The sequence below is a fragment of the Syzygium oleosum genome, unplaced genomic scaffold (genome assembly GCF_021117445.2).
Source record: "Syzygium oleosum isolate NSW1041296 unplaced genomic scaffold, Sole_v2.1 Sole_v2.03, whole genome shotgun sequence".
Lineage (NCBI taxonomy): Eukaryota > Viridiplantae > Streptophyta > Magnoliopsida > Myrtales > Myrtaceae > Syzygium > Syzygium oleosum.
The window spans coordinates 20,101,322-20,119,151 of NW_026607487.1; the positions used below are offsets into that span (position 1 = coordinate 20,101,322).

The 17,830-nt window shown below is 38.5% G+C and overlaps 1 protein-coding gene across 1 annotated transcript; it reads right to left on the reverse strand.

The window, feature by feature from the left end:
• Positions 1–8,385: 8,385 nt before the first annotated feature.
• On the reverse strand, positions 8,386–9,381 carry LOC115683770 (uncharacterized). The gene has a single exon (XM_030608377.2). It carries the CDS (start codon positions 9,379–9,381, stop codon positions 8,386–8,388), a length of 996 nt encoding a protein of 331 aa, XP_030464237.2.
• Positions 9,382–17,830: the final 8,449 nt, after the last annotated feature.

Genomic DNA, 17,830 nt, shown 5'->3' on the forward strand with positions numbered 1-17,830 from the left:
TTCATGTTTGGATAAACTTGAACTAGAAATAGAATAATAATATATTATGATATAGAATTTGATGACCTTAATGCAACCATAAAGAAATTTACTCCTTATAGACAAAGCAAATACCGAGTGATAGTCGAGGAAATTGTAGTTTAGGGGACTTAACAATTCATGTTTGGATAAAATTAGACTAGAAATAGAATAATAATATATTATGATATAGAATTGGATGACCTTAATGCAATTATAAAGAAAATTACTCCTTATAGACAAATCAAATATTGAGTGGTCATAGAAGAAATTGCAACTTAGGGAGTAGGATTTTAGGATTTGGGGTTAGGGGTTAAGGTTTTAGGATTTCGATTTTGAGGTTTAAGGTTTTCGGCTTTCGGTTTTAGATTTTGGATTTTATGATTTTGGGTTTGGGGTTTAGGTTTTAGAGTTTTGGGTTTGGGGTTTTAAGTTTAGCGTTTCAGGTTTCGGGTTTCAGGGTTTGGGATTAAGGTTTGGGGTTTAATGGTTGAGGGTTTATGGTTTTAGGGATTAGGGTTTTGGGTATAGAGTTTAGGGTTTACAATTTATGGTTTTGGGTTTATGATTTAGGATTCGGGGTTTTGCGATTTAACGTTTTAGGATTTAGGGTTTGGAATTACGATTTTAGGGCTTACGTTTTAAGGTTTCAGTTTTGGAGTTTAGTGTTTCAGGTTTTGGATTTGGGTTTTTGGGTTTAGGATTTGGGGTTTAGAAGGTTTAGGGTTTTAGGGATTTGGGTTTTAATGGTTTTAGAGTTTAGGGTTTCAGGTTTTTCATTTTAGTGTTATGGGTTTTAGGATTTGGGTATTGAGATTTAAGGTTTTGGGGTTTAGAGTTAAGGTTTAGGATTTTGAGGTTTAGGGTTTGAGGGTTAAGGTTTAGGGTTTTAGGGTTTAGTATGAGAATATCTTGTGAAAAAGAGAGATCTGATGTTGTTTCTCTATTGTTTCTTTTTTTTTTGTTCCAAAAACAGAAAAGTAGATTTTTTTACTTCTTATTTCTGTTCCAAATCTATTCCCATACCACTTTTCTGTTTCGGGGAATAAAAAAACTAATTGACATTACTAAACGAATTTCTATTTTTTCTTTTGTTCCGGGGAACAAAAGAACAGAAAAATAGAGAAATAGAAATGTTACTAAATAGGCCCTTATTCTTCTGTTCTTTCTTTTTTTTTTTGGTGATAAAATTGTTTGACATGACATTACGGAAAGAGGACATGAGCAGGTCCTTAAAAAACTCCATCTCGATTAAAGGTGAGCGTAGTTTCAGGGTAGAAGCTAGAACCGGAGAACTAGACTGATGGAATCGAACTATTCCAAGTTCCCAAAATTGAAGAATCTATTTCGATGGGTAGTTTTCAGGTTATGGGTAGGTAAACTAGAACCTTAAACAAGTTTTTGTTGTTTTCTTATTCTATATCTGCCATGCCCCAAAACGTCACGTGCGATACGAGTCTTTTAATATTATTAATAATTTGGCCAACAGAAGTCAAAGTCTCAACAAGTTTAAAACATGAATATCACACAAGTTTAGTCAAAATACTTTTGCTTCTTACTAATATCACTTATCAGATTTACAAGTCCAAACAAACATCTTATAAGTACAAAAAAACAAAAGACTGGATAGGTCTAGTCTGCCTATCTCCATACTAGATTTTTACTCTAAAAGTCTGTCTCAACAAAAGTTTGGTGACGTCATGGATCGATAACAGCCAAGCATTTGCATGCATATACTCACCTTCTGTATATCACACGTTCTTTAAAGCAATGAAATGCATCATTCAAACAAATAAGTAAGAAGCAATACGGGTTCAGACTCAAAAAGCTAAAGTCTACTCAAGTTCAGAAACTACACATATCCAGATTTTAGGGTGAAGAGCACTAGAAGTGCCAAAACTTGTGTAAGACGCTCACTTTAGTGCCAAAAGTTTGTTTCGGATCACTTAAGTGCCAAAATCGGAGAAAAACGATCACTTAAGTGCCAACGGCGAGAAATTCCAGCCAAATTAATACGTGGCTTTTTTATTTAAAATTTTAATCTACGTGGCATTTCCACGTGCATATTTCGAATTTCTCAGTCCTACGTGGCATTTTCATGTGTAAATTTCAAATTTTTAATTATTTTTTTGATTTTTTTTTCTATTTTTTCCTTCTTTTTCGTTTTTTTCTTCTTCTTCTTTGTTTGGCCGGTGACCGGACACTGGCCACTGGCCATGGCCGGCCGCCTGGCCTCGCCCGGACGAGGCCGCCGTTGCCCTCCACGGGCGAGGCCCGGCCGACCTTCGCCCGGGCGAGCCCCGGCGGGGTCGGCCTCGCCTTGCCCGGCAAGGGCGAGGCCCGCGAGGCGAGGCCGCCTCGCCCTGCCCCGCGGCGCCGGGGGCCTTCCCGGCGACGCCGGCGAGCCGGTCCTCGGCGAGGGCCGCTCGCCTCGCCCGGGCAAGGGCGAGCCCCGGGGAGGCGAGGCCGGCCCTCGCCCAGGCCACGGCGGCCTCGCCGGGGGTCGCCTTCCCTCGGGCGATTCCGAACATGATGTGCCGGAGCTCCGTCCTCTGCTCCGATTCGGCGAGGGCCGTGTCGCTGCGAGCCAGTAGCAAGGAGGAGGGGAGGGTTAAGTTGGCGGCGGTGGCAGTGGTGGTGGCCGACGAGGAGGAGGAGGAGGAGGAGGAGGAGGAGGAGGAGGTGAGGTGGTGGAAGGTGGAGAAGGGCTCGTCGTCGCCGCAGGCACGAGAGGAGGAGACGAGCTTCGGTGTGTAGACGACGTAGGTGACGGACACGAAGAGGATGAGCCACACCATCGGCTTAGGCGGCGCCAGGAGCTTGCGAGCCGCCGATGCGGGCATGGCGGTCGGACTCCGGACGGCGGCACCCTCATCTGGTCCCAGAAGGCCAATCGCTCCCAAATCCTTCTGGGTCACCTTCATCTTCCCCAGAAAGAACAAGAGCAAGAAGCTGCACTCAATCTATCAATGCCGCTGCCGATGCATTCGCTCGGAATCAGGGGTTTCGCATTGTAGTGGGGGGGCCGTCAGATTTCGTGGGTCTTCGATCGGATTCGAGGAGCTTCACGCCGGCCGCTTCGGGAATCGATTGATGGGAAGAGACGATACAAAGAGATGAAGATGAGCAAGCAGAAAAAAGTAAGGATTCGAGTGACGACGACGAAGACGAGGAATAAGAAGAAGAGGAGAGTTGCAGAAATAGAGAGAGAGAGAGAGAGAGAGAGAGAGAGAGAGAGAGAGAGAGAGAGAGAGAGAGAGAGAGAGAGAGAGAGAGAGAGAGAAGAGACGAGTTAGAGAGAGAAATGCGTTGTTGCCAGGTTGCAGGACTGCCTCGCGATGGAGCTTTATGCTCAGAAGATGTAGAGTTACAGGTGGTGAGGCGAGGCCGGCCCTCGCCCAGGCCACGGCGGCCTCACCTCGCCCGTGGCGGGCGACGGCGGCCTCATCCAGGCGAGGCTAGGCGGCCGGCCATGGCCGGTGGCCGGTGTTCGATCACCGGCCAAACGAAGAAGAAGAAAGAAAAGAAAAAAAGAAAAAAGGAAAAAACAGAAAAAAAAAATCAGAAAAAAATTTAAAATTATTAAAATATTATTAAATATTGTCCTCGTCAGCGCGGACGTGCCACGTAGGATTGAGAAATTAATAAAATATGGCCACGTCAGATTTCCGGCGACCCAAATTAGAGTTGGCACTTAAGTGATCGTTTTTTCAAACAAGTGACACTTAATTGATCCGAAACAAACTTTTGGCATTAAAGTGAGCGCCGTACACAAGTTTTGGCACTTCTAGTGTTCTTCACCCCCAGATTTTAAGATAAACTTTCTCGGTTTAGAAAATACATTTATCTAAACTTTGAAAGAAACGTCTACTCGAGTTCAAAATACATATGTCAAGACTTTGGAAATAAAGTCTACTTGGGTTCAAAATACATATATCGAGACTTTGGAAATAAAGTCTACTCGGGTTCAAAATACATATGTCCAAACTTTGGAAATAAAGTCTATTCGGGTTCAAAATACATATGTCCAGACTTTGAAAATAAATTATGGACAGTTTTAAAAATATCCTTGTCCAAATTCTTATAATAAAGTTTGTTCAATTTCAAAAGTAAACAGAATCATAATTTGAAGTTAAAATCTGTTCAACTCATAAGTAAACAGAATTAGAATTTGAGGTTAAAATCTACTCAGCTCCGTAGTAAACAGAATCATCATTTACACTCATCTAATATACTCCACTTTGAGTAAAACGATTTTCTACCCTTTTAAAACGTACAGAAAACCAGCAAGACAATTTTCACAATCACCACAAAGATGACATTTACACGTTCAGATTTAACCATTGCACTTGCCGATTTTCAACCCACTTTAAAGAAACAAAACACATCCATTTGAACATGTACAGAACCGGTAAAGCAGATCCAACCACCATCATATCTTCACTATTATCACACATCATAATAGCATTTCTTAAGCAACCAAATTAAAAAGTGTCAAGTATATTTATTTAGCTTAAATCTAGAGTCTTCACTTAGCTCGCCTAAAATCTGAACACCCAAAACCAGCTTTGAAGATTTTGGATTGGGTGTTGACGAAGTAAATTATCTTTGAAGATTGACGGTGAAGAAGAGAGTTACGATTTGGGGTAAAAATTTCCTTCGGTGTTATCCAGATGAAAATGAAACAGAAGGGTAGATTGTGATATGGATAAGTACATGCACTCATAGGTGGCACTTCCTCTTTCCATCCACGGCCACGTGTACGAAATCAAAGCTTAGTAGGAATGAGTAATGGCTAAGGAAAATGATTATCTATGACTAGGTGTCAACCTAGTACAAGAAGCTTATCCTAAGAGGGCATGTGGCATGTTTAATCCTTTATAGGCCACGTGAGAGTAAGGTGTCTGAAGAGTGATTTTGGAGAGGAATTAAGAAGAAAAACATAATGTCTCCCCCCCTTTAACGGCAAATTAGAAAATAATGATTATCATTAATTATCCAAAGTTTAATATTACCCATTAATTACTAAGACAAAGGTAATTTAATTAATACCGCACTACCATTAACATACACAACAACGTTTACATCGAGCTCGGAACGATTTCGTTCCCTCATTTATGTCTCACAATATACGGTCCAACAACGTTTTCTACGCGTCCGCACAAATACTAAGCTAAATAATACTGAGCTTATAATCTAAGTATCATTATCGAACATAGAAAATTTCCAATGTCACATATATATTATTACAAAATTTCCGGATGTCACAACTCTTCCCCCTTAAGAAATTTTGTCCTCGAAATTCAAAAGTGCATGATCACTCAAAGAGATGTGGATATTTGCGTCTCATATCCTCTTCACTCTCCCATGTTGCTTCTTCCACGTCATGATATTGCCACAAAATCTTGACCAACGGAATGGTTTTGTTTCTAAGGACTTGTTCCCTTCGACTCAGAATCTGTATTGGTTTCTCCACAAAAGTTATTCTTTCGTCTACCTTGATCGTCTCAAAATCCAATACAGTAGGGTCTAGCTCATATTTCCTTAACATAGACACATGAAAAACATTGTGAATATTGGAAAGTCTAGGTGGCAATGCCAATCGATAGGCCAAGTTACCAATCTTCTCAAGAATTTCAAAAGGCCCTATAAACCTTGGACTCATATTTGCCTTTCTTTCCAAATCGCGATACACCTTACATCAGTGATACTTTAAAAAATACAAGGCACCAACGTTGAATTCCAATAGTCTTCGACGTTTATCCGCATAACTTTTTTGTAGACTTTGGGCAGTTTTAAATCGATCCCGAATCACTTTTACAGCATCTGAAGTAATTCGTACTAACTCCGGTCCATTAATTTCCTTTCGCCAACTTCACTCCAACAGATAGGAGTTCTGCAGGCTCTTCCATACAATGCTTCGAAGGGAGCCATGCCAATACTTTGCTAGAAACTATTATTGTATGCGAACTCCACCAAATGCAAGTGTTCATCTCAACTGCCTTTAAAGTCAATTATACAAGCTCGCAGCATATCCTCCAACGTCTGAATAGTTCTTTCTGATTGACCATATGTTTGAGGATGAAAGGCAATACTATATTGGATTTAGTTCCCAATGCAGTTTGGAGACTTGTCAAAAGTTCGCAGTGAACCTTGGGTCTCAATCTGACGTGATAGTTACAGGTACTCCATACAGTCAAACTATTTGTTAGACATACAGTTCCGCATACTTCTCCAATGTATAGTCTACTCGCACCGCAAGGAAATGAGCAGACTTAGTCAGACGATCAACTATCACCTAAATGGAATTGTGGCTTTTCGATGTCCTTGGCAAACCTTGAACAAAGTCCATCGTCACGTGCTCCCATATCCACTCAAGTATTTCTGACGATTTCAACATTCCACCCGGCTTACGATATTTTGCTTTCACTTGTTGACATGTCAAACATTTTGAGACATGTTTAGCGATATCAACCTTCATTCCATTCCACCAATAATGTTGACGGAGATTCTGATACATTTTCATGCTTCCTGGATGTACACTGTAATTACTTCGATGTGCTTCTGACAAAATTCGTTCCTTAAGTCGATGTCATTAGGCACACAAAGTCATCCATGAAGTTTGAGAACTCCATCTTCTATACCTAAAAGTCTAGCCTTTTTCCTTCTAAAGTCTCCTCCCGGACTTTTGAAATTTCAAGATCTGTTTGTTGTAGGATCTTGATTCTTTGTATAATCTCCGGTTCAATTCTAAGAGTAGATATTACATTTGAAAGACTACTTCTATCAAATCTAAATTCAAAATCTCGAGCCGCTAAGGTCCATTCCTTGACCAACATCTGAGCAACCATTTGGATAGACTTTCGACTGAGGGCATCCGCAACTTTATTCGCCTTTTTGGGATTATACAAAATCTCATAATCAAAATCCTTTAACAACTCTATCCAACGTCTCTACCTCATATTCAATTCTTTTTGGGAGAATAGGTATTTCAGACTCTTGGGGTCTGTATAGATTTCAAACTTCTCTCCATATAAATAATGTCTCAATATCTTTAGAGCGAATACAATTGCGGCAAGTTCTAAGTCGTGGGTCGGATAATTCAACTCATACGACTTCAACTGGCTTGATGCATAAGCAACCATCATTTCATGTTGCATCAAAACACAACCAAGCCCCTTATGAGATGCGTCACTATAAATTACAAAACCTCCAGATCCTGCCGGTATCGTCAATATTGGAGCCTTAGTCAATCTTCTTTTAAGTTCTTGAAAACTTTGCTCACATTATTCTGACCATTCAAACTTCACCTCCTTCCTCGTCAATTGAGTTAATGGAGCCGCAAGGTGAGAAAATCCCTCGACAAATCTTCGATAATATCCAGCTAGACCCAAGAAACTCCGAATCTCCGTTATCGTTGTCGATCTTGGATAATTTATTACCGACTCAACCTTCGATGGGTCTACAGATATCCCTTCACCAGTTACTACATGACCCAAAATTACTACACGATCCAGCCATAATTCACACTTGCTAAACTTTGCATATAACTTGTGTTCGTGAAGTGTTTGAAGCACAAGTCTAAGATGTTGCTCATGCTCCTCTCGTTCCCTTGAGTATATAAAGATATCATTGATGAACACTATCACGAATTGATCCAGAAATAGCTTAAATACTCTATTCATTGGATCCATGAATGCTTCTGGTGCATTAGTTAAACCAAAAGGCATAACTAAGAACTCATAATGTCCATATCGAGTTTGAAAAGCCATCTTAGGAATATCTTCCTTCTTAATCCGCAATTGATGATACCCCGACCTTAAATCAATCTTGGAGAATACTGACGCCCCTTGCAGCTAATCAAATAAGTCATCGATCCTAGGCAGCGGATACTTATTCTTAATAGTGACTTGATTTAATTGTCGATAATCAATGCAAAAGCACATTGACTCATCTTTCTTCTTTACAAACAATACTGGTGCACCCCAAGGCGATGCACTAGGTTGAATAAAACCTTTGTCGAGTAATTCTCTTAGCTGCACTTTTAATTCCTTTAGCTCCATTAATGCCATTCGATAAGGAGTTTTGGAAATAGGATCTGTTCCAGGGGCTAGCTAAATGACAAATTCGATTTCACGCTTTGGTGGTAACCCTGGTAATTCTTCTGGGAATACATCAGGAAATTCTTGAACTACGGGGATTTCTTCAAGCTTCATTTCTCCCCTTGACTGATCCCGCTACAAACGCCAAGTATCCTTGACAACCGTTGTCAAGAAGACGATGTGCCTCGAGTGCAAAGATGAGCGGCATTGAAGGATTTGCTCCATTTTCGAAGAATTCGAAACTAGGACAATTAGGGGGATTGAACTAGATTATCTTCCGATAGCAGTCCACGTTGGCTCGTTGCTTACGAAGCCAATCCATTCCCAGAATAACATCGAAGTCGTACATAGTCAGTACGATCAAATCTACTATTTGATCATGTCCACTTATAGTGATCTTACAGTCTTTACATATCAGTGTAGACGTAATTGTATCTCTTAGCGGTGTAGAAACACAAAGGGATATTTCAAGCGGTCTAGGACTTAATCTAATCAATTTCACGAATCGTGCAGATATGAATGAATGTGTAGCACCCGTATCAAATAATGCGTAAGCATTCTTGTTGCACACATAGATGATACCTGATATAACTGTCTTGGAGGCTTCAGCTTCCTCATGTGTGACTGTATAAACTCGACCTTGTGCTGGTAGTCTTTGGAAATTTCCCTGTTGCGGGGCCTTGTTTTGTGATAACTGTTGCAGTTGTTGTGGAGGTGTGATACGTTGTTGCTTCATCACTGGACACTCTCCTAATATGTGACCTCGCTGTCCACACCAATAACACTCCTTTAAAACCGAGTATGGCGTACCTCCATGTTGCTTGCCACAAGTGTGATAGACATTGTTAGGAGATTGCGTATGCATCGCCGGTCGGTTGTTCTGTGTGAATCCAAAACCTCCAACATTGTTCCTTTTATTTGGGACAATTGGCCGCTTTCTAGTTTGCATAGGCCTCTTGTCACGACGAAAATTAGGTTGGAAAGTTTGGCGATTAGGTCGTGCCTGGAAAGTTAGTGTTGTCTCTGCTAACTCCGCCAAATCTTTTTCCACAAGTTGTGCGTGTTCGTACAACTCATTATAATCTTTCAGATTCAAGGGCACTAGCTTACTTCTTATATTTAGCCTCAAGCCATCTCGAAGTCTCTTAGCATTATCATCCTTGTCTTTAACCAACCTGGGGGCGAATCTTGAAAGTTCTACAAACTTGGCTTCATACTGATCCACAGTCAGGTCATTCTGTTTCAATTGCATAAACTCCATCACCTTCTTATCCCGGGCACAATCCAAGAAATATTTCCTGAAAAATGCCTTGACAAAAACGCCCTAAGTTCCATTAGTGCCAGTTGGAAACACAGTTTCCTTGAATGCCTTCCACCAGTGTCTGGCATTTCCTTGGAGTTGATATTCTGCTAGGGCTATTTTGTCAACGTCATTACAATCTAGCATATTGAATATCTTCTCCACCTCGTCGATCCACGATTCTGCCTTTTTAGGATTTCCAACTCGAGCAAACCGTGGTGGTTTCAGCTTCAAAAATTGCTCGATCAGATTTTGCAAACGACGTTCGCCATTCCCCGAGTTAGAGACAGCTCGTTGTAATTCATGCTTCTCCATTAGGCTTCCTACATTGGCAAGCACTTGAATAATTCCTTCCACTCGAGGATCCTTTTCTGAGTTACTATCCGAACTCATCTTGCAATACCTACACATATTGCTTAACTTAGCCACTAGCTAATGAGTAACAAAAGTTACTTGTAGCACAAAATTTATCAAGAGCAAATACATACACTTGATTTTCTACACTCGTGCTGTCTAAGTCAAGTCTATTACTTCAAATTTTAAGCGCACCTTATTACTCCATGGGTAAAACCTGCTCTGATACCAAACAGGCCGTAATGCCCCATAACGTCACGCGCGACACGTGTCTTTTAATATTATTAATAATTTAGCTAGCGGAAGTCAAAGTATGAACAAGTTTTAAACATGAATATCGAACAAGTTCTAAACATGAATATCACACAAGTTTAGTCAAAATACTTTTGCTTCTTACTAATATCACTTATCAGATTTACAAGTCCAGACAAACATCATATAAGTACAAAAAAACAAAAGACTGGGTAGGTCTAGTCTGCCTATCTCCATACTAGATTTTTACTCTAAAAGTCTGTCTGAACAAAAGTCTGGTGACGTCATGGATCGATGACTTCACCCTTCGTTGCGGAACCACCATCATCTAAGTCGAAGCCCTTCAACGGGCCAACTAACTCGCCATCAAAGTTAAAGTACCATGCAATAAAAAGATAAGGAACCCATTCTGCCAAATCCACGTCAATCCAGACAGTTGAGCTACATTTAGTATATACTGCTTCAGACTCAGGCACAAACACATTTTCATAGATAGCTTCATGATATACGGAAACTCCAAAATGTAGAGGCTGTGGAACATCCATCCTATATGTTTGAAAAATAAAGGAATGAGCTGAGGCCCGGTAAATGAAATCTCTAGTTTTAAGTTAGGAAAATCAGCTTACCACTTCACCTGATACAAACAACATGCATGCATAACAAATAGTATGCATAGAATTTGAAGAAATGTTATACCTCTTTCCATCTGGATATGCCACAAAATCTGAGCAATTCAACATTTCACAATATTTTTACTCAGACGCAAGTATGTAATGTAAATCATTCATGCTCATGCATTAGGTTCATTACTTCTTCGTCCCGAACACTCCCGGGGCATCCCGACTAATGGGCCATCCCAATTCCAAGGCATCCTGGTACACCCTCTGGGGCATCCCGACCAATGGTGCATCCCGACACATGGGGTATCGTCACCGTTGAATTTTACGGGTGACGGAATTTATATTATTCCCACGCAAGCTATGACAACAAAGTATTTGTATGCATATACTCACCTTATGTACATCACATGCTCTTTAAAGCAATGATGCATCATTCAAGCAAATAAGTATGAAGCAACATGGATTCAGACTCAAAAGGCTAAAGTCTACTCAAGTTCAGAAAGTACACATATCCAGATTTTGAGATAAAACTTCCTCGGTTTAGAAAATACAATTATCCAGACTTTGAAAGTAAAGTCTACTCGAGTTCAAAATACATATGTCCAGACATTGGAAATAAAGTCTACTCGGGTTCAAAATACATATGTCCAGACTTTGGAAATAAAGTCTACTCGGGTTCAAAATACATATGTCCAGACTTTGGAAATAAAGTCTACTCGGGTTCAAAATACATATGTCCACACTTTGAAAATAAAGTCTACTCGGGAAAATACAAGTCCATTTAAAATAAGTTCAGAGCTTGTCAGTTCGACAATAAAGTCTTCAATTTTAGAAATAAACGACTCGAATTTGAAGTTAAAATCTGTTCAACTTAGAAGTAAACATAATTAGAATTTGAGGTTAAAATCTGCTCAGCTCAGAAGTAAACATAATCATCATTTACACTCATCTAATATACTCTGCTTTAAGTAAAACGATTTTCTACCCTTTTAAAACATACATAAAACCAGCAAGACAATTTCCATAATCACCACAGAGATGAAATTTACACGTTCAGATTTAACCATTGCACTTGCCGATTTTCAACACACTTTAAAGAAACAAAACACATCCATTTGAATATGTACAGAACTAGCAAAGCAGATCCAACCATCACCATATCTTCACTATTATCACACATCTGAATAGCATTTCTCAAGCAACCAAGTTAAAAAGTGTCAAGTAGATTTACTTAGCTTAAATCTAAAGTCTTCACTTACCTCGCCTAAAATCTGAACGCCCAAAACTAGCTTGTAGATTTTTGATCGAGTGTTGATGAAGTAAATTCTCTTTGAAGATTGACGGTGAAGAAGAGAGTTACGTTTTGGGATAAAAATTTCCTTCGGTGTTACCTAGATGAAAATAAAACAGAGGGGTAGATTGTGATATGGATAAGTACTTGCACTCACAGGTGGTACTTCCTCATTCCATCCATGGCCAGGTGTAAGAAATTAAAGTTTATTAGGAATGAATAATGGCTAAGGAAAATGATTATCTATGACTAGGTGTCAAGCTAGTACAAGAAGCTTATCCTAAGAGGGCATGTGACATGTTTAATCCTTTATAGGCCACGTGAGAGTAAGGTGTCTGAAGAGAGATTTTGGTGAGGAATTAAGAAGAAAAATAGAATATCTTCCCCCCTTTAACGGCAAATTAGAAAATAATAATTATCATTAATTAGCCAAAGTTTAATCTAATAATATTACCCATTAATTACTAAGATGACGGTAATTTAATGAATACCGCACTACCATTAACATACACAACAACGTTTATGTTGAGCTCGGAACAATTACGTTCCCGCATCCGCGCCTCACAATATACGGTCCAACAATGTTTTCTACGCGTCTGCACAAATACTAAAATAAATAATACTTAGCTTATAATCTAAGTATCATTATCGAACATAGAAAATTTTCAACGTCACATACATATTATTACGAAATTTCGGGATGTCACAATATCTTTACTTGATCATGCAATATTCCATGGTGTCCGATAATAAGTGCATAATCTGGAATCACTAGTCTGAGCTTCCATTGATTATGACTTTAATTGGTTAATGTTTCATATTCTTCATCTGTCTAAATATAAATTGCGGTTAGTGGATTGTATCAGTAAGTGAGGGTCATTAAATGTGATAATCTACTGCAATCGTTCAATTAATAATACAAGTGGAACTTAGGTAGACCTTAAAACATGTGACAGGGTAGGTCCCAAGTTTCAAGATATGCAGGGTAGGTTCTAGATTCCAAAAAATGAGGAACATGTTTCAACGGGTACGTTCTAGGTTTTAGGTAGTACCTATACAAAACCTGGAACCGCTTACCCCTAATCTCGATCCTCGTCTGGACCTCAGGATCATCGGGATATAAAACTTCCAAAGGTATTCCCTCTCGATGGAGAAAACAAAAATACATGGGAAATTGGGGGTGCAAGACATGCAGACACCAACACATTAAAAAAGAGAATGCATTCGTGGAGCCTACCCCACAGGATGCGGACAGGCCACAGAGGCCCTCATAATATTGAAACCTACCTTCCTTTGGTGAAAATTGTTTCTCGTGACATTACGGAAATAGCTTCAAAATCAACTCTGGATCGCGGTAATTTAAAATTATTGTTTCCTTGATCACTTCGATGAATATGAAAATTGAAATGGGCCTGTGATATTTTAAGAACGTAATTGCGTGATGCAGTGACGAAGAAGAACGGTGATGTATCTTCTCTCCTAGATTTCATTAATTTGCACCGAGAAAAGGGTATTTTATGTGGAGAATTGCAACCGAATTAATGCTTGCATGCAATGATCATTTTCTTTGTTGTAAGGTCTAACTCTTGATCATTTTGATGATTTTTTTGTTAGAATGCACGTATGAGTTGCGTTAAAGAAAATCCTAAATCGATGATTTGGTGTAATGTAGAGCAGTTAATATATTCCAGTTGGCCCATAACTCATTGGCTTAAACTTTTGAGTGAAGGTGGATCCAACTGGATATATTAATAGACTCGGACTTAAGCTCCCTCTTGGTGATCTCCCCAAGCAAAAGGCACCGTGTGCTCCTAACATTTTTCGATTCAAATAGAGTAGTGCTTTGATGTCCTTAATTCTCGCACATTCAATATTGCATTAGTGAAACTCTTCTTCGTTTAACCTTTTGTGTCTCGTGGTGAAATTATGTAAAAAGTTGTATTTAGTAAAGATTTGCGACTGAATCCTTATATTCAACAAACGTTTCTTTGGGGTCATGTTGCCGTCGCGGGAGGCAACCACGGCATGGAAGTCCGTCTCCTCAAGCAATACTTGCATGCAATGCAACGATCAATATTTTGAAAAGGACATACTTCACCGAGTTAATAAATATATACGCACATAAATTACTCTTTTGAAAGTGGGTGACAACCGACAATTCCAATCCTAAGGCAATAAGGACCAACGGTCACGGATGATACTTGCTAAAGGATACAAATTTCGCTAAGTTAATATTGTTTCTCGAGAATCAACATTAACCCCAAAAAATATTGATCAATCAAAGAGAAATTCAACAACTAAAAGAAAGATCGATTCTATGGGGTCATTCATTTCTTCAAATGGAATTAATAGAATTAGAATCAAATCAATTCTCTAAATGTTTTTTCTGGATATACCTCAATTTCCCGGCTATCCGCGGAACGTGAGAAGGAAATGAAGAATCATATGATCCAGAAGAAATCGAAGAATTTCTCGTGAATCCTACAAGAGCCAGCCATTCTTTCTTTTTTCTCCAACAGATGGTTAGAATTTCACAGGGGTTTGAATCCTTATGCGAAGTCAATTAGAGATAAGAAATTGTAGAACAAAGAACAAGATGTTTATTTGGTCCTTCAGGCGATAAAAAATTTAAAAATAGTTAATTACGTATTTACAAAACACCGTCTTAGTTCATTATATTTCATCGCATCCGGGATGTGATATGGTTCTAAAGAATAAACTGAATATGAACAGTTCCCATAAGATTTCATTAGCGTTTTGCCAAGCTAACATTTCTCTGTTGCCCCAACATAAAGAGGGCACCCAGAGTATGGGAGTCTCCCTCCTCAAGCAATACTTGCATGCAATGCAACGATCGAGTTTTTGAGAAGTACATACTTCATCGAGTTAATTAACGTATTCGCACAGAAATTACTTTCTCAAAAAGTACGTGACGACTGATAATTCCACTCCAGAGGCAATAAAGAACACGGTGACGGATGATAGGATGGTGAGACTCATTAATAATCTTCACCTAAGTTAATTGTTCTGTGATAATCAAAGTTAACCACCAAGTTATCTTGAGTGGCTAACTAAAGTAAGTTACAAAATTTCTTCAACTTCTTCCCATGGTGTCCATAGGCCATCTTTAGTTATTTGAATTTCTAGTCATGATAAGACTCGATAAGATAATATATTAAATTCAAGGATTACTACGTATCGATGTCATTTACAAATATGTCCTTATATGTTGCCCATGAAAAATACCATATTTTGTCATCATTACCTCCCGAGCAAAGAAAGAGGAAAAAAAAATTTGAAATTCGTACCGCTTCAAAAAATTTGCATATTAATTATTAGAAAACCGTTATCGATCAAGATGTAAAAAGCTGCCTTCAATTGAAGAAAAAATTAGGAAAAAAATGTTCCTTTTTTCTCTATCACAATTGTGCGTCCCTACTCACATTATAGAGTATATGTATGTCTATCCATCCTAAGTTGTTCTACACAATTCAAGTCGTTACTGTTAATGAGGTGGTCAAGCTTATCTGAATGTTCTCGGCTTCTAACAACTATGCAATCATTTGATATATGCTTATGGTTATGCTTTTCAGCAGCATTGTACACTACAATCTTGTACATCATACACATGAACAACATACGTAGGTCCATCTCCTCTGACATTAGATTGCTAAAATTCGTAGTTATTATTATAATTTATATCTAATGAGGAAAAACAGAAACATTGGATGGCAAATCATCCAAAGCTCGTGCATTTTTACTTTTTGTTTAATTCGTTGCTCATGAGACTTTCATGACATATGATTTTTGATTTATAATATATATATATAGTTTTCATAATTTCTTAAAATTTGGATAATACTTTAAATTTTAACAAGAAAACAAACAATTATTTTTTCACTTTTGCAAAAGCTTATACGAAAACGGTCATGCAGCATATTGTTATTCTTTTTCTGGCTAATACCGCGAAAAATCCAAAACTGGTACGCCTGTGACGATTTTACTCCAAACTAATTTTTTGACCACGAAAAACCCAAAACTGGTACATCTGTGATAAATTTACCCTCAGTTTATTTCTGTTAAATTTTACAATCAAATTGCTTTGTTAAATGACATGCGACAATTGACGGATGTACCAATTTATATTTTACCCTCCGTTTATCACAGATGTACCAGTTTATGATTTTTTGTGATATTAATTCAATTTAATGGAAACTAATGGAGGGTAAATTTATCACAAATGTATCAGTTCGGGATTTTTGGTGGTTAAAAAATTAGTTTGGGGTAAATTTATCACAGATGTACCAGTTTGAGGTTTTTCGTTGTCAAAAAATTAGTTTGGGGTGAAATTGTCACAGGTGTACCAGCTTGGGGTTTTTCGTGGTATTAACCATTCCTTTTCCTTTATACTTTTCAATGTTTTCTACTTTTTTTTTATTGTCCCTCCATAAATAGAATCTATTGCAGAATATATTACTAGAAGTGCGCAAGAGTATTTGTGGAATTTGCGAGACTTTCCGGCCCTCGCCGACGCCTCACTCACGATGAGCCAGCCTTCCCGCCTGGGTTTTTTTGTGCGTGTGTTTTTCTTTAGTTTTTTTCTTTTTTTTATTTTGTCTTTTTATGGAAAATTTTTTAGATTTTTTAACTTAATTTAATTAAGATTTTGTGTAAAAATTAGTATTTGGATCAAAATGACGTCATTTTAGCATTTTAAAAAAAACTCACGTTAGCATTTTCCATTAATCAAATTGGACCAAGTTAGCGGAATTTGGATCCTTGGCAAGGGACTGCCTAGGAAGCACGAACACTCTCCGGGGGCCTCCATGTCGTGTCAGACACATGTCGAACGTGTCGGACACCGACACTCGTCCGACACTCTTTTTTTTATTATTTATTTATTTGTGGATTAGAATCAAATTAATTTGATTGCAATAATCATAAAAATGATAATTTATCATGTATATATAAAAATATAAATTTAATATACAACATGTTCCAATGTGTCGGAATTCTTATTTTTTGAGAAATGACGATCGGCGTGTCGTGTTGTGTCGTGTGTCAGTGTTAGTGTTACTTAGGGGCCTGCAAGCCCTCACCGGCCACTAATGAGGGTCGCCTTGCCCAAGTCCTTGTTGGCTATGAGGCGATCCTTACGGATCTAGCAAGGGTCACCTAAGTGAGTTGGTTCTCGCCTGTGGCTTTTGAGGGCGGCCTCACCCGGCCGTCTTCGGGTATTGCCAACCATCACTTGAGATTGGCCACCAACGAAAAGGAAATAAAAAACAGAAAAAGAAAAAAAAAGAGTCAAGGATGAATATGTCATTGACCAGCTGATGAGATTAGGCAATTTTTTGAGACTGATATGGTCACTTCAGGCTCTTATTTGAAACAAGATCTACTTCAGGTCTTTATTTGAAAAAATAAGGACAATTTGGACCTTTATTTAGAATTTTCTCTATGTTTTATGATTTAGTCACATCGAGAGAAAATATTAAACAAAAGCCACGTCAACATTTTTAATTAGACAATTTAAACGAAATTAATGAAAATACTTGATTATACAAATTCGAGAAGTTCTAAGACTTGACTGTACTTTCTCGTGACGAGTTTCGGGATTTTCAATGCACTTACCCCTTATTTTCTAAAAAGTACATGTGAACGAAGAATGTAAGATCCAATGAAATACATAATACCATGCGGAATTTTTGGGTCAACAAGTATAATATGAACTTTTTTTGGTCGAGAAATATTATAAGAACTTTGGGATGCGAGCAAGAAATACAATCATATGATATTCCACCTCATCAGATCAACCACGCCTTTTGACCCAAAAAAAAAAAAAAAAAAAAAAGATCAACCACTCCAATTCAAAATACGATGGCGACAGCAG